The sequence below is a fragment of the Eupeodes corollae genome, chromosome 1 (assembly GCF_945859685.1).
Source record: "Eupeodes corollae chromosome 1, idEupCoro1.1, whole genome shotgun sequence".
In the NCBI taxonomy this organism is placed as follows: Eukaryota; Metazoa; Arthropoda; class Insecta; order Diptera; family Syrphidae; genus Eupeodes; species Eupeodes corollae.
In genome coordinates, this window is record NC_079147.1 from 85,173,718 (window position 1) to 85,195,400 (window position 21,683).

Below are 21,683 nucleotides of genomic sequence, written 5' to 3' on the forward strand. Positions count from 1 at the left end.
CAACCCTTTAAAATGCCAGGCGATAACTTTTACTAAAAAACGAATCGTTAGTGTATTTGATTATTATATATCACAGCAAAAACTCTGTCGCGATTCCACATTTAAAGATTTAGGTGTTCATTTCTGTTCCAACTTAGAGTTTACACATCACATTAATTTTATTGTCAATAAGGCAAGTTCTATGCTTGGTTTTAAAAAACGCTGGGCAAAGGAGTTCAATGATCCCTATGTTAGTCTTTCTTTGTATGATTGCCATGTTCGTCCTCATCTTGCATATGCTTCGTAATGATTAAAATCATTGTTTAGAACCAGTGCTCCACTATCGTAAACGTCTTTATTTTATCTTTTATTGTTCTGTATTAATTCATGTTAAACTAAAAACTAACACATGCACTTATGATGGGGCTCTGATAGTAGTTTGAAGCTAGCTATAAGCTAACTACTTTCTAAAATTCTGAAATGTAATGTCCATACGATTTGACTTCTTTAAACAAACAAAATGTTTACCTACATATATTGCACGTTTGAGATTTAAGTTTATTTCTTGACAAATTGTCCATGGTTTAAAAGTTATTGCATGCTGCACTTATCTGTGTCCATAACTGTATTTTCTAACAATTTATTATTGCACATTCAAAAATATTGCTCAACCGAGTTCTAATATCCTGGACCCTCATATTTGAGAGTCTTATAAACCGAAGTTTTATCTCAGAGTGAGATCTAAATCAGAGTTCTAAAGCTCGATTAAAAAATAAGTTAGTACTCAACCGAGTTAATTTTTCAATAAAGCGAGTTTTAGAGACTAGACATTTTTCAAGGTATTGCATGTTAGTGCTTGAAATAAAATAATCAAGAAACCCGTTCAACTTTAAAAGACCATTTTAATGGATGTAGTTCTTTTCCAAAGTTGTATTTATTGAATGTGTAATAAATCATATAAATATTCCATAACTTCTTGTTTTTAAGGAGTTGAAACATATGAAATTCATACAAAAATTATGATTATGATTATGATTGATTATTGCTTAATAAGCTATTAATTAAATTCCATTTTTGATTCACCCGATCATTCATGAAATTACTAAAATTGTGAATGTAAGCGAAAAAGTTATCAAAAACATTGGGCAGGTTCAGACAACGTAAGGGACTTCATTTGCAGTCAACTGCATTCCTTGAACGTATACATTTTATAAACTTCATAAACTTCAAACTCAGAACTTTACTTCCCTAACTTCCACCTTCAGTTTACCGTACGAAAACTACCAAAAACTTCAGTGTCTACAAAACACTACTCAGGCAAACTACAAGTCCATCCCAATTTGCATTTTGTATTGTAAAGAAATATTACTTATTTCTTTTCCAATTTGACGAGAAACCCTTTAACACAAAATATTAAATGAATAAAGGAATAAAGTTTAACTTTCAGTTAATTAAAAAAACATTATCGGTTTTCATTCTGACATAAGTTGACTTGATAGTTAGGGAAATTTTTATTGACTAACTTTCCAGTCAAGTTTCCAATAAAGTTGCCTTAATTTCACGGTTCAGATACTACTTTCAAGTCCTTATGTCGCATGAACGTGCCCATTGTTAAAAAGTTCTTTGTAACTGGCTATCAAATTTAACTTTTCGTGAGGTTTTTGATGACCAAAGTTAGAATTCGACTTCAAAAGTAATCAAAAACTTTTTTAAATCCAAAAAAATCTTATATTAGACTTTTTGAAACTATGTAAAATTATGAATTCGTGTTTTTTCAACTTTTTCGAATCTATAATCTTAATCTTTAAAAATTAGTTTGAATATTATCAGTATTTCTTACAATTTTCGAAAAAAATCCTTGGTCCTGATTACGAGGTTAGCGGCGGATTGTTTTAAAATTTTATATTTTTTATAAATTATAAGAAAATTAAAATAAAGCAAGATCACATTTTTATATAATTACAATTGAGAAAGAATCCAGGAAATCGAACAGTAAATAATAATAAACACTTTCGGCTGTGAATCCGCCAAAAAAAAACCTGTCGGATTTCAAATCGCCAACAACATTATGACATTTTAAATTCGCCTTCGAATTCGTTAATTGGTCGAATTCAAAACGAGGAAGGCGTGAGCGGAAGCAATAATTGAAAAATGGCAAAACGATTCCCCGCGAATCCCATAATCAGGCCCCTTAGTTACTTTTTAGACTTCGCTTTTAAAAACGCTAAATCTTTATTTTGAGCTTTAAAAATGTGTATTTTTTTGTAGATAGTTTAATTCATAATCAGCTTCAAAAACTAACTATAAACCGTATTTTTCAAAACTATGGTCAATTCCGGGTCATAAAGACTCAAAAGTCATCTCATAACTAATGAGAGTTTTTGGAAAATAGATAATTCTGAGGTTCTGTCCGGAAGAAGAGTAACCACTTGGATCTGTAGATAATACTAGTTCTGTATGTCCTGTCAAGAGAAGGGATTTTGTTTATCTTAAAATCAAATGAGACAAACAACAAAAACACTAATTTGTAAAAAGACACCAAATTTAAATAAACATATAATTGAAAAAATAATTTAAAGAAAGTGAAATCGTTGGTTTTTTTAATTTTATATGTTTTTAATAATATCTTCCCAAGTACATTGATAGTTTTCAATCTCTCCCCAATAACCAGCTCATGCTCATTAATTTTATACATCAATTTCAATATTAAAACATCAAGTCGTAAGTTCATGTGGAACCTAAGCATACCTTTTTATCTTATGTTATAATGAAACATCCTGGAGCGTCTTGTGGAATTCTATGTTTTTTACCCTCATGTTCTATTTCCTTAATCACAGTTTATTTATTTTTTTATTTCATTTTTAAAATTGTTTTCTTTTTAATTATAAATTATATTTCTAATCTAATTCAATAATTATTTATTTAACATGATCTTATCACAAACAAATTATTGTTTAATTTTACATTAGTTATTATTATTTCCTTCTATTAAGTATTGTAATACTGATATTCATATATCTCCAGCGCTTAATTGTTTTATTTAAATTTAAACTGAATGCTGATACGTTGGCTTAGGTCCTTTGAAGCTCTTTATATTTATTAATTATTTAATTTAGCTCATTTTTTATTACGTTTCATACTTTGATTTTATATGTAACAAAATTATAATTTCTAGCGTCAATTTATTTCTAAAATGTTTAAAATAAAAAAACCAAAGAACAAACCCATCCTGTTCCTTAAAGAAAAATCCAATTTCCTAACCATTTTAACAAATAAAATAAACTTATATTTATAATTAAACACTAACATTACCTGCCTTAAGAGAAATGAATAAAAAAGTATAAAAATAAAAGAAACATAAGCATTGCATTTTTTTGTAACTTAATTATGTATTAAAAACAAAAATGCATTCCACTAGATTTGAAATACAAAAGAAATGTAAATTGAATATTTATGAATAAAAAACAAAAAACTTAATCTTAAAAACTAATTCCAATGCATCACTGGTTTAAATCTAGTCATTTTATCTAATTGTTTTAATATTTCATAGAATTAAATTTAACAAAAATTAAAAACAAAAACTTAACTTATTTTCTTAGAATATAAAATAAATACACATTTTTTTCTAAAGTTAAATAATAAAAATCACACCAAAAAATAATTATAACGAATATATATCTAAAAACCTAAACTCACACAAACTATTTATGAAAAATTACGAGTGTTTTATTTTGTATTAAGTAAAAATGTGATAAATCAATTGCTTATGCAACGGACTATTTTCATTCAAAAAATAATGCTTATTTAAAAAACAAACAGTAATAGTGAAAATATATAACTAACATTAAATCGATACAAATTATTAATTACAAAATAAACTAATAGAAAAACTTAAAAGCACCGATGTTGCTTAGATTTTCTTTATATGTAAATCATTTTTAAAAATCGTCTTTTTTTCTTATTTATAATCTTTTAAAATCTCAAATTAGTAATAAATTAAATTTGTTAAGCTGTAGCGTCTTACTAAAAAATATTAAAACAAAACATATTTATATGAATATATATTTTTAATATATATAAGAATAAGACATAATATTTTTTATACTTGTATATTTTTAAACTCACATACAAAATATTTTAAATAATCGAAAAAGAAAAACATAAAACCATTGCCATTTCGATTCGCTTTAAATGGATTTGAAATTAGTCGTGAACAAAAAATTAAATACAAAACAAAACAAAATTATAATTTGACAAAAATAAGCTTAAAAACAGAGTAAAACTTATAAGTGCACAAATTTTAATGAAATTATAGGTTCTATTTCAAAACATGACATTTTCTTATGTAGTACATACATAAATTAAATATTAATTCAAATACTTAATTAAAATAAAAAAAATTAACAAAACAATGCACAATCAAGAGCTACATCATAAATACAATGAAAATTTAAATTATAAAATTGTAATTATTAATAATTTTATTAAAAACATTTATGCTTGAATTAAGAGAAATTTACGACACGAAGTATGTAATATAGTATAAATATTATGAGTTCTAGAATGCGTTATGTTTTTGTCATTACGCTGAATTATATATTATATATACATAGATATAAATGTAATTGAAATTTACTACAAATTTTGTGAAACTAATAAATTTAATTATTAAATTGAATAAAGCAAGATTTTCAACTGCAATTTATGAAAGTTTTGTTTTAATTTTCTATGATCTAGTAGTTGCTTGATACAATTTAAAATTAGAAAGGTACAAAAAAGGTGTAATGAAAACTTCTACCGAATCACAATCTTAAAACCCTTTTATAAATACAAAACCTCTAAAACATCAGTTTTTAGAATATTTTGCCAAAAATGAGCCTTTCACAATTATATTTTCATTCAATTCAAAACTGTATAAGCATACTCCAAGTTCATGTTTCCTAAACTTGATTTTAAATTAAACATCAAACTTAATTAAATGACCAACATTTTGGCTCTATTACCTCAAAAATTGTATGGCAGACAGTAGGTCTAATTTTGAATACCCGGTCAACAGTGAGACAAATGTTGGCTTCTAATTGATTAGTCATTGCTATTTTATAAGCATAGACCAGATATTTAAAGTAACACCAACAACATGTCTGCTTAATTGCAAGAGACATTTCCTGGCGGCGTAATTTTTCGCTGTAGTGATATCAACTGGCCAACAAAATCATGCGGAAGACCGTGTTTATGCAGATACATCTTTAACTCTTGAGCACTGAATCACCAACATTCGTCAAGTTATAGCTTAGATACCGCCCAATATGTGTCAAAAAGTAGTCGAAAATTAACTCAAAACAATCGATGCTTCCAACAATTCGATAGGTGGTCATTTAAATGAAGTGTGTTTCACACAGAATGTCAACATTCAAACTTTATAATAAAAAAGAAATATCATATTTTATATGTGTTTTATTAACGTTTACTGTTGAAACCGCAAAGTGTTTAACTGTGTGTATAATCTTACTCTTCCCCATACATTGAAATTAATTACTCACCTCTTTAATACTATTAAAACGACTGGAGTTTTCCTGCTAGTTGGAAACTATCGAAAGTTCGTAAAAAAAATCTGATTGTACAAATAAGACGTTACTTGAATCAAGCCACCGAGTTAACTGTGTCGGCTCGTAGTTGTCTACGGAATGCATCCTTATTCAGAAACAGAATTTCAGTTCGAGGTAGCCTTCATCTAAAGAACTTTAATAGAAATCCGCCGACGCAAGCATTGCGATGAATATACGTAATATGTTAATGTCAGGCAGATATGTGCAAATTAACTGATATATCGAAAATGTTTTTTTTTCGATAATTTGTTATAAAATAAACCACATTTGCGTTTTGAACCATGAATAGAATCCATGAAATACTTACCTACAAAAATCACCCGAAGAATTTTTCTCGCGAAGCATCCTAAGACGCTCTCATCTTTCTTTGACAGGGTCCAGGCCTCAGCGCCATAAATGAGAACCGGGATGATGAGTGTCTTAAAGATGGTGATTTTAGATACTCGAGAGAGGACTTTACTTTTATCCGAGTAATTGGATGGTCCTTTGGAAGATGGTGCCTCTAGTGTTAACGGTTGAGTTTTGCACAATTCTTTCCAGAACGATGTTGAAGAAATCGCATGACAGTGCATCGCCTTGTCTAAAACCTTTTTAGACATCAATTGCATCGGTGAGATCTTTTCCGACCTTGATAGAGCAGCGTGCATTCTCCATCGTCATTCTGCACAAACGGATAAGTTTGACACGGATGCCAAAACTAGACCTTGCTCTGTAGAGCTCTTCCCTATGGATGGTGTCATACGCAGCTTTAAAATCGATAAAGGGATGGTGGGTATCGATTTGGAGTTCCTGGGTTCTTTCCAAGATCTGCCGTAGTGTGAATATTTGGTCGATAGTGGACTTTCCTGGTCCGAGCCACACTGATAAGGACCAATCAGTTTGTTGACGAACGGCTTCAGACGTTCACATAATACGGCAGAGAGGATCTTATATGCAATGTTAAGGAGACTGATGCCTCTGTAGTTGACGCAATTTAGAGCGTCTCCTTTCTTATGTATAGGGCATACTATGCTGAGATTCCACCAATCGGGCATGCTTTCTTCTGACCATATTTTGTAGATGAGTTGGTGCATGCTCCGTACCAAGTCATCGCGCGCTGCTTTAAATAGTTTGGCAGCGATGCCGTCAGCTCAGCAGCTCTGTTTAACTTCAGTTCAGATATAGTTATCTTCGTCTAGGTCGGGTAGGCGGGATTTTTGATCTGCGTCATCTACGTTGAGTTCTTCTATCCCCCTTACGGCGGAATTCGGTTCGTCATCGCCGTTATATAATTTGGAGAAGTGGTCTTTAAATATTCTCAACATCGACAGCGGTTCTACTACGATGTTTCCCTAATCGTTTTTATAGGCTTCGGTTCGTGGGAAGTTTTTTTACCTTTGGTAAAATTTACGAACTTCATTCCTGTTGTGACATCCCTCTATCTCCTCGATCGCACGCTTTTCATGCTCTCTTTTTTTTCATCGAAGAAGCCGGTGTTCCTCTCTCCTCTTCTGCTTGTAGAGCTCGCGAGCAGCTCTGGTCCTTTTGTGCAGCACCGTTTTGTATGCCTGTTGTTTCGCTGCGTGCGCTTGCCGGCATTCGTCGTCAAACCAGGAGTTTCACTGCGGTGGCCGTGTGAAACCTAGCACTTCAGAGGCGGGATATCTGATGGCTGCAAGGCTGCTGGATCGGGATATCCCTAGCCGTACCTTGGCTACAACGAGGTAGTGGACCGAGTCAATGTTGGCCCCTCTGAATGTTCGGACATCCTGTATACTGGAGAAGTGTCATGCGTCGATCGCAATGTGGTCAATCCGGTTGACGGTTGATTGATCAGGAGATTTCCATGTCCCCTTGTGGATATTGAGATGTGTGAACTGCGTACTACCTTCCAGAATGTATCGCCCCGCAGCGAAATCGATCAGCCTTAATCCGTTGTCGGAGGTGGTGTCGTGCAGGCTGTATCTCCCAATTATGCCACAAAAGATGTCTTCTCTTCCTAGCTTGGCATTCAAATCTCCTAAGACAACTTTGATGTCATAGCCAGGGCACTGCTCATACATCTTGCCCAAGAGCTCGAGAATATGTCTTTGGTGTCTTCATCTTTCTCCTCTGTTGGGGCATGCGCGCATATTAGGCTTATGTTGGCGAATTTAGCCTTGATGCGGGTTGTCGTGATGCGCTCGCTCACATTGTTGAAACTCAAGACTTTTTGCCTGAGTCTAGTTCCAACAACAAACCCACACCCAAATAGACGCTGTCTTTGTTCTCGGTAGCAGTCGCCGTAGTATACATCGCAGTCTTTTAGTTTGCGTTTGCCCGGTCCATCCCATCGCACTTCTTGGATGACGGTAATATCTGCCTTGCAGCAGTTTAGGGCTTCCGCTAATTGTTCGGCTGCACGTGGTCTGTTAACGGACTTAACATTCCACGTACATATCGGAAGTTCGTTGTCCTTATTTGGTTTGTCAACAGTGAATTCATCCGTATCCAAGGCTTGTTGATGCTTCGCAACTAAATGTATTTGTTACGTGGCAAGGAAGTCATCTTGACGGCACAACCCCCAACCTGGAGGGCCAGATCCTTAGCATAACTAGGACGAGGAGCCGGATAAACCGCTCCTTACAGGCCTAGGCTCCAAATATGGCGAAGAAGCCCTATAAGGTGTTCACTAAGTAGTTCAATCTTACTGGAACAGTAGACGCCACCGTTCATTCCATCTCGAGAATTCATCCGCTGCCGTCTGGATAAGGAGAGGTGCCTTAGTGGAAACACTTCTCCCCCCCCCTCTCTCGTTTGGTGCCCCAACAACTTTCTACTGGGGTTAGAACCCAATCTCCAGTTGAGGTACTAGGCACCCGATGTTCACCGCGGGGAAGTGAGAGTAGGAGTTGATAGACAGAGGTGGGTTTTAAGAAAAACCTGTGGACGCTTGTGTCCTCTTGAACGCGCATGTCTACCATTTAAACATCCATGAATCCATGAAATGTAGTGTAGTTTAATGTTTGTGAAAAGTGAATTTTTCAATTATATTTCTCTAACGTCTTCAGGAAATGTAATAAGATGAACCGAATTTTATTTCAAAACTATTTAACAAAGTCCCTTCCCTGTATCCTAACATATGTTTTATACCCCTTTTTGAAGTGTCAAAAAGAATTTTAGTTGTATTTATAGTCACGATATTGAGTAGAGAGTGCTTATAATCAAACTTCATTATTCCTTCCACTAACGAGAGATGTCCCCCAAGGGTCAGTTTTAAGCTGTCTTCTATTAACAATGCACATAATATAAATAATTGAGCTTTTGTCTCTAGGTTTAAAATATATGCTGACGGCGTGACGTCCAGATGCGATATAGTTGTCCTCTCCGTTATATAGAAAATGATGACTTAGATAAGATATTTTCACTTTTTAGGTCTCTTCAAAATCCCCATCGAGTTTGCTGACTCAGCAAAGAACTTAGTAGTAGTATTCACTTACCTGGACAAAACACATAAATATTTCTATGGGAAAAGTGGATGGTATTTTTTTGGGAAGTTCGCTAGTTTGGTAATACGGATGATGGCATAAAGCACTTGGTTCAAGACGAGTCTACGGCTGTATTTTGAGATTCTTAAGTGACAAACAACCTTCAGTTTATAGTTTTTTATTATGTTTGCAGTTTCATTATTATATTCAAATATTTTTATTTTTTTTATATTAAACTTGCATTTTTATCATAATTGATTTTTCTTTTCTTATTGATTTGTTGACCATTAAATACTTTACTAATTCTAAATGTTACAATTATTTAAACTATATTTTATTTTACTTCGAAAGAAATAATAAGAAATAGTTACCAATAAATAAATAAATATACAAATGTAAAAAAACATTCTGCTTTCCATTTTGTTTGGAAAATAAAAATAAATTTCCGGTTTAAGAATCAACTATATGAAAGAAAAGTCTCCAAAAGTCAATGATTAAAGCTTAAAGCTGCAAATATACACCTCAATCGCATCCCTATTCTCGTATCATTTTATTACACTGAATAATTGAAATCTGCCTTCAAAGAACATCAAACTCAAAAATCAGCTGGAACTGGTGAGTTTGCGATTTAGTATCCTCCACCATAACCATAAAAATCCACCATTCACATGTAGACTTCCACAAATGTCATATTCGTCGTCTTCTTCGCATATACTCTGACTCTCGCACCTATAAGAACCCAAGGGTCAGCTTGAAAGTTCTTAGTTTCCTAACAATTTTCACACAATTTTTACAAAAAGCCAAAAGTTGCGGTCGACCAGAACGTTGTTTTTGCTATTTTGTATACCACATAAATATTTAGTTTTCCCTTTTGTCTTTGTCTATCTGTACATATAAATACATATACAACTTCCTGTGCAATTGTTGAAAGAGTTGAAGACTTTTCCAAATCAAATCTCTTCGAAAGGTTTTTATTTTTTTTTTTTTTTTTTATCGATGTGTGATAAAGTGTTAAAAAGTTCCAAGTGATTGAAAAAGAAAATCCTTGCTAGTTGAAGTTCCAATTGATTTGCGAGAAGATTGAGTGAAGAATATAAGAAAATAAAAGAAAAATCATGCTCGTCCTTTGGGGCTGAATGTCCTTACCACACAAGTGCGCTTTATTCTGTGAATAAATCATTGTGCTAAGAAACGAGTCCCGGAAATAAGTGTTTTATTTTTCGTTCTTTCCGTTCTTTCAATATAATTCTCTCAATGTTTGTGAGTTCGTAGTTATTTGGAGCGCAACATGACGGTGGACATAACATCGAGGAGCTTGATTGGGGGTGGCATAGCTGCGGCTACAAATGGCCGCAGTATATCGGGCGGTATATCGGGAGGCACCAGCAGTGGTGGGGTGCCCAATCCCACTGGGGGTTGCAACACAGCACTGCTGCAGAAGCAAATGTCATTCAAGAGCAGTGTTGGTGCTGCAGGACAAACATCAAAGACCGACGAAATCGAAGTAATCGAAAGTGGCAACGCCGATGGAGCTCACGCGCGATATCGCAAGGTGAGTAACCTCTAAAGCACCCTTTACAAAACACCCGCTGTACGAGTACAAGTCGAGTGTGGAAAATTGAAAGAAACCAGAATTTATAAATAGACGCGACGACAAGACGTGTAAACATCAAAACTATCCACCACCTCCTCACACATACACAAATCTACCGGACAATAAGAGAAACAAAATTTTAAAAAATAAACACAAAATAAACATCAAGTATACGCCAGATGGTCCCGATTAAAGTCAAACAAATCGAATGAGAAATGACTTCACAATTCGAACACAGTCTGGTTTATTAAGGGCAGGGGGTTGATAGAGGGACGTGAGTTGGTGGTGCTCTATTGACTTTTGTCAAATTTATTGGAATGTAGCATCTTTGGGGAGGACGAGGTGGAAGGGGTGACGGCCGACCGACGACGTTATGCGGACGTCTTCAAGATGTCGTTAATATAACGTTCAGCCGATCCAATTAGCAGCCAACAAGGAATTCAATTCTCGCGCGCATTCACGCTTCCTACAAACGACGACGTTACAAATGTGCCCCATTATGTATTTCTTGCCCCGTCCCTATGAACGGCCGCCCGACCCCTGCGATGCTTGTCGCCACAAACTGTTATGTAACATTCACCCTAAAGTATCGATCGTTGATTTTATTCCATACATGTAGGTACACTCGTATCAACGAACGTCTACTGTTTGGAGGTTCTATAGGTTGTTTTTGTTTTCACCTTAGCCTTCCTTGCCCTAGCTGTCTCTGCTTTTGGTGCTTCTGCTGCCTTCCGTGTCGTTCGTCTTCGTTGAATGCCACGCAATATTGTGCGCCGGCATGTCTCTAGGATTTTCTTTCTCTTTTCGTTGGTTTGTGCCTCTTGAAGTTAAGTTTAGTGACGGTAACGAAGACGACGACGAGCGACGGGGGTTCGTTTAGGAGGGTTGCTAGAAGCCACTTCTGCCTGTCCTCGTGAGTGGTGGTGGCATTGAAATCAAGATGCCAAGCGAAGGCAAAATGAAGGTACAAAAGATGTGAAAGGCTGCTGTAGGCGTAAAGGTGAATTTCACAATAATTCTCTGAAAAAGAGTTTTGAATTCAGTGAAGTTTCCATAGAAAGTAATTTAAGTCGGTCCCGTTTTTAAAATTGATTATTTTGACATACGAGTATGTATCCCCACGTTTCAAGGTCATTAGAATCTAAATCAAAGGCTTTTAGAGAGATGCGTGTGTACGTACGAATGTTCGGGTACCTTTTTTCGTCTGCTTTATCTTAAAAACCGGCAAAGATATCGATTTTGAATATAGTTTATTTTCAGACAATAACATTCAAAAATTAAGAAAGAACTTTCGACAAAAACTTATTCAAAAACAATTTCAAAAACAACTAAAAACTGATAAAAATGGCTTTTGCCTCAGAATTAAAAAAAGATATTAAATTCAAACTATTTATCTTGCATACAATTTTTGTATGAGTATTTTGTAAGACTTTTAGAAATAACTTTAGTTATCAGTGTAAGCCCAGCCTCTTGTTTTAAGGAATAAAATGGAATATAAACCATCTCACTTCTTGGGGATTTTAATCTGAAATTTGGTGAAATTTTTCCTCAGTCACATGTTACACGATGACGGGAGTATTTTAATGGCGGCTTCTTCATTATTAATCAATTAATATTTACGTTACATTTAAAGGTGTTGAAGCCTTCAAAATTAAAGCAATAAAATTAATAATTTTTAACAATTCAAACATTTCATTTTGAGCATAATTTGAAAGAATAAAGATTATCTAAATTAATTTTGAAGTCGTGCTGCATAAATGAGATCCATAACTGTGTTATTAAGAAAAATATGGGAAAGGTATTTTGTTTCGTAGTCAAGCCATAAGGGTGTTCCAAAATGAATGCAAAATTAAATTTTTCTATCGTTTTGAAGTAAAGTGAAAAAAAAAACAAATTAAAGTTAATTTAGGTAAATAAAATTGAAAGAATAACTACTTACACGAGAACCAAAAAGCACTATAGTTATTATCAAGGGGTTAGCCTCATTATTAGGATTAGAGGAATCTGTTTGTTGATCCCTCTTACTTACTTACGTAAGGATGCGCTTCAGTCCGGGATGGACCTTGGACTCAACCAACACACGTCTTCAGCGTCGTGTCTAATTTCACACTCCAAGTTGGTTGAAGTTCTCTCCCATCTGCGTGGGCTTGAGTTTTGAGTTCCGGTCTTCCTCTATTGCGGCGGCCGTCCATTCACTTTACATGACCCAGCCATCTAAGTCGTGGGTCTTTTATTCTTTTGACCAGGTTAGTGTCTATTTATTTATTTGAATTCGTTAAAGACACTAACGTTGGAAATTAAGATTAATATTACATTCTTAGATTTATAGATTTACAATGCTTTAAGCAATTTGCAAAAAAAAGCTGAACTGAAGTGTTGAACAAAATGTACTTTAAATGTTTTACCTTTAAAATCATCCCTGACGGAATATACCAAAAAGTAATACTTGTTGTAAACTGAAATCAATTTGCTTGAGTTGACTGCTTTTACCATTGTTCGATCTGCTTGATGTAGGACGTAAAGGAGCTTGTCTTCTAATACTTTAACGGCTATAAATAAAGTTTAATTGTTCCAAAATTGATGGTGATATGTCTGGCCCATTGATTAATTTTATAATAAAGCACGACTGAATGTTCTCTCTGTGTTTAGAAAGCGATGGAAGATTTATGAGCGTGAGCCTATGATTGTACGTTGGAAGTTCGAGCCTATTGGACCATGGGAAGAAACGGAGGCAGAAGAGCATGAATCATCTTTGCACTCCTTCTATTCTGTTTACATGGACTGAATAAAGGGAGCCCATATTATGCAGCCATATTTCAATATTAGTTTTACAAATGATATACAAAGAAGTTTAAAAATATAGGGGTTGCGAGTGTCTTATTTGCTTTTTTAATAATATAGTCATAGTGATTTGTAAAAGTTGATTTTGAGTCAAGAATAATCCCTAGGTCAGAAAAAGTAGATAGTTTAGTCAAATAAGAAGAGTCTGATTCATAATTGAAAGTCAAAACATTGTGTTTGCGTGTATCAGCAAATTTCTCGTGTCAAAACTGTTCAGTTAAAGAAAGAGCTCCTATGAAAACCGTTTGGCAATACGAGAAAGCCAACTGGGACGGTCTCAATAATTACTTCAGGATCTTTAACTGGTCACTATGCTTCCTCAATAGTGACGTTGACGCCAGCGCTGATATGATCACAAGTTTAATTCTCCTGGGAATGAGAACTTTTATACCAAACAGGGTTAAAAGTATCAGACCCAAGGAAAACGCATGGTTTGATGCGAGCTTTAAAGGGGTTATTGGAGCCACAGAGGTAAGTTTCCTTTGCTATAAGGCCAATCGTTCTAAGGAAAGCCGGAAAAAGTTCAAACAAGCCAGAAAGGCAACGCCCATATTCAATGGACCAAATTTTTAAATGACCAAAAATTACGGCAAAAAATACTGCAATGTCCCAAAGGCAGTAAAAATTTTTGGTCATTTGTAAAAAACATGAGGAATTCTTCCTCTTCTTCGGTTCCTACGCTCGTTGTAAATGACACTCCTTTTGTTAGCTCTTTAGAGAAAGCTAATCTCTTTGCTAGGCAGTTCGCCGCCAATTCTACGCTGCCAGTGAGTGTTATGATTCCGCCTGTACTTGAGCTAGTTAGTGATTCTATGGGACCAATCTGTTTTCGCACTCGTACTGTAGCAAGAGTCCTAAGAGATCTAAACACACATAAATCCGCTGGTCCGGATGGTATCCCCGCTATTGTTCTGAAGAGGTGTTCTTCAACGCTGGCAAAACCACTGCGTAAGCTTTTTCATCTGTCCTACTCCTCAGGTCTCGTTCCGAGCGGATGGAAAACGGCATTTGTCCAGCCTATTCCCAAAAAAGGCGAATCTTCCTCACCCTCTAACTACCGACCGATTGCACTTACGTCCCTTCTTTCCAAGGTCATGGAAACGCTGATTAATTATCAGCTCAAGAAATATCTTGAAGATCGAAAGCTTCTTAATGACCGGCAATACGGCTTTCGTAGCAATAGGTCCACTGGTGATCTCATGGTTCATCTCACCGAACAGTGGAGCAAATCTTTACATCGTTTTGGAGAAAGTAAGATTATTGCACTTGATATTTCAAAAGCATTTGATAGGGTTTGGCATCAGGCTCTCTTATCGAAAATGCGTGCATTCGGTTTTCATGAATCCCTGCTTCATTGGATTAGTAATTACTTTTCGGATCGTTCAATACAAGTAGTATTGGATGGATTCATGTCTGAAAACATAAAATAAATGGTGGTGTGCCCCAGGGCTCTGTTTTATCTCCAACACTCTTTCTCATTTTTATTAATGATCTTCTGTCTGCAACATCTAATCCAATACATTGTTTCGCTGACGATAGTACTCTTAGCTTTTCATATTCGTTTTCAGACTCACATCCCTCTTCTTCGGATGTGGAACTGCAACGACAAAATATGATAAGCTCATTAAATTCCGATCAAAATAGCATTGTTCAATGGGGATTAAAAAACCGCGTGGAATTTAATGCTTCGAAAACCCAATGCTGTCTTGTATCGTTAAAGCGAGATATACCCCCATTGCCGTTATCCATGGATGGCACTTGTATCAATGAGACTGAACACCTCGATATTCTCGGTATGTGTGTCACCAACCACCTCTTATGGAATGATCACATACGCGATGTCACCAAAAATGCCGCAAGGTGTTTGGGTTTTCTTAGGCGATGCAAGAAATATTTCACCCCTTCTGATCTGGCTGTTATCTACAAGACTTACTTACGTCCAAAGCTTGAGTATAACTCCCATCTCTGGGCTGGTGCTCCTGCAACTTACTTAAGCCTCTTGGATAGTATTGAACGTAGAGCATTTAAATTGATAGGTGATAATATCATCATAAGTTCATTTACTTTGCTTGAACATCGTCGTAAGTTCTCTTGTCTGACCCTTTTTTACCGTTATTTTAACGGCTTATGCTCTAGTGAAATAGCCAGTTGCATTCCTCCCCTTAAACAGTTCAACCGTAATACTCGCGCTTCTAGGAATGCTCATCAGTATACCCTCGAGCCCAACTTCGGTCGTACTGTCAAATACAGAGATTCGTTCTTTAGCCGTACTACGCGAATGTGGAATGCCTTACCACACTCTGTCTTTCCTAGTCATTGCAATATTCAGGAATTCAAAACAAATGTGCACCGACATCTCCTTTTAAACCCTCTCTCCTCTTCCTAGTGCTCACACTGTGCATCTGCATAATAAGGGTAGTAATATCCCCTTGTGTTTATTATAAAAAAAAAAACACATTGATTTACATTTGTCTTTGTTTAGTAAAAGCTTATTTATAAAACACCATTGGTAAAAACTATTTCGATCATCTTTTAGGAGAAAACAGTCGTCAAGTGAGTCAATACGTTTGAAAATTTGTATGTCATCAGCGTAAATTAAAACAGATGAGTATTTTATAATAGAAGGTTAATCGTTAACGTACAAAATAAACAGTAAAGGTCCTAAGTGGCTACCTTGTGGTACGCCAGAGTTGGTATAAAAATATGATGAACGCTTATTCTTAAAAACTATGCTGTATGACCTATTATATACTAAGCACGGCGAAACCCAACTAACAAGTTTATCGTTGAAGCCTTGGGATTTAAGTTTGGAAGTTAATGTCGCCAAAGACATATTCTTCGAGCTCTTGGACAAGACATATGAGCAGTGCCCTGGCTATGACATTAAAATTGACTTAGGAGATTTTAATGCCAAGCTAGGAAGAGAAGACATCTTTGGTGGCATAATCGGGAGATACAGCCTGCACGACACCACCTCCGACAACGGATTCAGGCTGGTCGATTTTGCTGTGGGGCGAAACGTTCTGGTAGCTAGTATGCAGTTCACACATCTCAATATCCACAAGGGGACATGGAAATCTCCTGATCAATCAACCGTCAACCAGATTGACCACATTGCGATCAACGCACGACACTTCTCCAGTATCCAGGATATCCGAACATTCCGAGAAGCCAACATTGACTCGGACCACTACCTCGTTGTAGCCAAGGTACGGCTACGGATATCCCGATCCAAGCCAAAACAACGAAGTACTGTGAGAAGATTCGACGTTAGACGGCTACAATCGCAAGAGACTGCCATGTCATTTTCCGATCGAGTCTCTAATAATCTCTTAAGGAGTCCTTTGCTTCCTGCATTAAGTATTGAAAATCAGTGGCAACATTGCCTTGCAGCCATCAGAGATGCCGCCTCTGAAGTGCTAGGTTTCACACGGCCAGCACAGCGAAACCCCTATTTTGACGACGAATGCCGGCAAGCGCACGCAACGAAACAAGAGGCATACAAAACGGCGCTGCACAGTCGATGCTGAGAATATGGAAAGGTCACTTGTCCAAATTATATAACAGCGATGACGAACCGAATTCCGCTGTAAGGGCGATAGACCCACTCAACCTCGGCGACGCTGATCAACAATTCCGCTACCCGACCTTTGCGAAGTGAAGATAGCTATATCTAAACTTAAGTCAAACAAAGCTGCTGGAGCTGACGGCATCGCTGCCGAACTATTCAAAGCAGCAGGCGATGACTTGGTACGGAGCATGCACCAACTCATCTGCAAAATATGGTCGGAAGAAAGCATGCCCGATGAGTCGAATCTCAGCATAGTGTGCCCGATAAATAAGAAAGGTGACCCTCTAAACTGCGCCAACTACAAACGCATCAGTCTCCTTAACATTGCATATAAGATCCTCTCTGCCGTATTATGTGAACGTCTGAAGCCATTCGTCACCAACCTGATTGGTCCTTATCAGTGTGGCTTCAGACCATTAAAGTCCACTTTCGACCAAATATTCACACTACGGCAGATCTTGGAAAAAACCCAGGAGCTTCAAATCGATACCCACCATCTCTTTATCGATTTTAAAGCCGCGTATGACAGCATCTATAGGGAAAAGCTATACAGATCAATGTCTAGTATTAACATCCCTGTCAAACTTATCCGTTTGTGCAGAATGGCGATGGAGAATGCACGCTGCTCTATCAAGGTCGGAAAAGATCTCACCGATGCAATTGATGTCTAAAAAGGTTTTAGACAAGGCGATGCACTGTCATGCGATTTCTTCAACATCGTTCTGGAAAGAATTGTGCAAAACTCAACCGTTAATACTAGAGGCACAATCTTCCAAAGGTCCATCCTATTACTCGGATACGCAGATTATATTGACATAGTTGGAAGATCAAAGCGTGTTGTCAGTGGAGCGTTTTTGAGCATTGCGACGAAAGCGAAGAAGATGGGTTTAGTGGTCAATGAGGGCAAGGCCAAGTAAATTCTGTCATCAAAAAAGGACACTGAGCTACGACGTCTTGGACAAAACGTCAACATGGACAGCTATAACTTTGAGGTAGTTAAGGACTTTGTCTACCTAGGCACCGCTATTAATACAGACAACGACACCATCGCTAAAATCAAACGAAGAATAACTCTTGCAAATCACTGCTTCTTTGGATTTAGAAGGCAATTGAGAAATAAAGTCCTCTCGAGCATCTAAAATCACCATCTATAAGACACTCATAATCCCGTTTCTCATTTATGGCGCTGAGGCCTGGACCCTGTCAAAGAAAGATGAGAGCGTCTTAGGATGCCTCGAGAGAAAAATTCTTCGGGTGATTTTTGGTCTTGGATATAACGACGAACTGTACGGGCTGTACAGCGACACTGACCTAGTTAGCAGAATTAAAGTCCAACGGCTTAGATGGCTAGGTCATGTAGAGTGGATGGACACAAACGCTCTAGCCCGGAAGGTCTTCGATTCTAATCCCGAGGGACGCCGGCGCAGTAGAGGAAGACCGCGACTCAGGTGGCGCACCCAGGTAGGAGAGGACCTCAACCAACTTGGCGTGCGAAACTGGAGACAGCTAGCTAGGGACCGAGCTGGCTGGAGACGCTTGTTGGTTGAGGCCCAGGTCCGCCCCGGACTGTAGCTCCACCTTATGTAAAGTTAGTAATTTAATGTTTTATGACAAAATTTATCAAAGGGCTTACTGAAGTCTTTGAAGACACAGTCAACTTGTTTCCGTTTTTCAAACGAATCTAAACAAAAAGAACTGAAATGAAAGAAGTTAGTAACTGTTGACTTATTTTGAGAAAAACTATGTTGACTGTCACAAATTATAGACTTACATTTAAACGATATGACTTTACAAATAATGAACTCAAATAACTAAGGGATGACGGACAGTTTTCCAATGGGACGATAATTTCGTATTTCATTTCTACTACCCTTTTTATGTATCGGTGTTATGAACGATGTTTTCCAAAGTTCAGTAAAAATTGAAGATTTGAGCGATTCATTAAAAAGAATATGAAAAGGATAGGATAAATAGGATGCAAAAAAAATCAAATGGGGTGGCACAACAGTCCGTTGTGAACCAGGGCCTAGCGACTTACAACTCTCAACCATTCCTGTGTGCGAGTACTGTTGTCAGGAATGGAAGGGACCTACAAGTAAGTAAGTAAAGTAAGTAAGTAAGTAAGTTATTCATTTATTAACAGTTAAATACAATAGTTTGTTACAAAATTTGAATCTTAAAGCTATGGCTTAGCCGTCAGCCTGATTGGCAAATTTATATTTTAAATTTAATTAATGACTATAAATAAAATAAATTTTCAATAAATTCAAAATGGCAGGTATTTAAATGTATTCAGATATTAACAATTTTCTGTATTTGTAAACTGTTTTCAAGAAATTGCTAAGAGTTTTCCATTCACATTCGTTTAAAAGTTGTACAGATTCTTGTAATGTTAAAGTGGGTTTACCAAAATGCATAATTCTTTGTGGTCTGAATATAGGGCATATACTAATAATATGAAAGCAGTCTTCTTTTGCTTTAAGGTTGCACAGCGAACAGAATTGGTTAAAGCTTCCATTATAGGGGTTCCCATTGAGGTGAAGGACCTCGCACCTTGCTTTGAAGATTATAGATATCTCATCATACCTTAACGAATCATGGAAGTAGTTCCTTTGTTTTAGATTGTAATCCAATTGGCTGTATAAGACTCTGTTATCAGACTCTCGCGCCTTAAGGATGAACATATCACGAGATGCGTCTTCATTCTTCTGAATAATGTTGTAGAGATTTTCTTTCAAATTGCTTAAGTTGTTAGTGTCAATTATTAAGTTTTCACCACAAGCGTTACCAATAGTCTGCCATTTTTTATACCACCAGTCTTTGTTCCTTAACTCATACAAAAACAGTTTCTTCGAAAGTCGATATTCTTCATAATGACTACATAGCTTAATTATGAAGTCAGCTTGAGATTTCAGAGTGTTGGTTAGGAGTTTTGGAAGGCCAGTTTCCAAGTAAATACAATAATTTGGTGTATTTTGTGGCAGGTTAAATAGTTTCTTCAGAAAATTTCTTTGGAATAATTCTATTTCCTCGTACTCATCTGCACCCCAGACTTGAGAAGCGTAGCAAAGGGTTGATTTGACAACTGAATTAAATATCTTATGTTTTGAGGATAAAGTGATTCTTTTGTTTGAAAAAACATTTTTCCAGGTTAGGTTGATTAAGCTTTGTGAGCTATTGCTTTTCTCGGCTAGGTGGTTCTTGAAACTAAAAGTTGAACTAAGTCTCACACCTAGGTATTTAATTTCTCTCACGGTTTCTACAGCTTGTCCATCGTAATACCACTGTCTGTCATTATGATTTCTTGAATGTCGCTCGAAGACCATCATTTTCGATTTTTCTGTATTTATAGATAGATCCCATCTCTTGCAGTAGTTTGACAAGCGATTTATCATCAATTGCATCTGCTCAGGTGATTCAGCTAGTATGACAAGGTCGTCTGCGTAGAGTAACACATTGACTAAAGTACCAGCAATTCTGACTCCACCAGGTAGATCATCTACTACGTCGTTTAAAAAGAGTGAGAACAATAATGCACTGAGGAGACAGCCTTGTTTCACACCAGAATTAGTTCCGAACCACTCCGAGTACGTTGTACCATCCCAAACTGCTGCATTAGTATCCGTGTACATTTCTCTAATCACTTTAATGAATTTTGACGATATACCAAGTTGCGACATTTTGTAAAAAAGAGCGTCCCTGTTAATAAGATCAAAGGCAGCTTTGAAATCAACAAAGAAAGAGTATACTTTTTTGTTCCTGGCTTGGAACGCTTTAACAATAGACGTAAGAACATATATTTGGTCAATAGTGGAGTAATTCTTTCTAAATCCCGCTTGTAGTTCAGACAGAATGTTTTTCCTTTCAACCCATCTCTCTAATCTTTCAACTAAGACACCACAGAAAATTTTTGACATAACATTCATGAAAGAGATTCCTCTATAATTTTCTACAACGTCTAAAGGTCCTTTTTTGTGGATCGGGAAGATCACAGATTTCCTGAACGAAGAGGGGATGCTTGCCGTTGATAAAATTTTGTTGAACAGGGTCCTTAAGTTGTCATAATATTGAGGTGTTGCATTTTTAAAAAACTCATAAGGAATACCATCCTCACCTGGCGCCTTTCCATTTTTCGCTTTCATCAACACAGATTGTATTTCTTCAATAGAGATGTCGGAGTCTAGTGATTCGTCAATGCATAAAGGTTCTGCGTATGAGATTGTCAGATTAGAATTATTTGAGAGGAGAAGTTTAAAGTGGTTTGCAAGTAATTCAGCCGATACACCTGTACCGATTTTATAATTCATTCCGTTGATTTCCCTCGCAATCTTCCAGAATTCCTTGGCGTTTCGAGTTTGTCCTAAAAGAAGAGCTTGTTGGTTTTCAAAGTCAGTTTTCTTTTGACGACATAAGTTTTTGTAATTTGTGTTGGCTTCGATATACCAAGTCCTAAGGTGTTGGTTGTTTGATGAACGGATTGTGCGTAAAATGGAGAACGACTTTATTCTAGCTTTCCAGCACTCTTTGTCAAACCATTCCTGTTTAAATGATAACTTCGGGTTTATAGTTTTGCTTGGATAAGAATTTCGAATACATTCAGTAAGTTGATTTGAAAGATCTTCCGTGGATTCCGTTCGCAAGGCATT

The 21,683-nt window shown here is 36.3% G+C and overlaps 1 protein-coding gene across 1 annotated transcript in view; it reads left to right on the forward strand.

The window, feature by feature from the left end:
- Nucleotides 1-9,432: 9,432 nt before the first annotated feature.
- Nucleotides 9,433-21,683, forward strand: part of LOC129953721 (endothelin-converting enzyme 2) — a 118,101-nt gene continuing 105,850 nt past the window's right edge. The window contains exon 1 of the mRNA XM_056067110.1: nt 9,433-10,583. Coding sequence (XP_055923085.1) covers nt 10,320-10,583 — 264 coding nt within the window. The 5' untranslated portion in view covers nt 9,433-10,319. The remainder of the gene's footprint in view (nt 10,584-21,683) is intronic.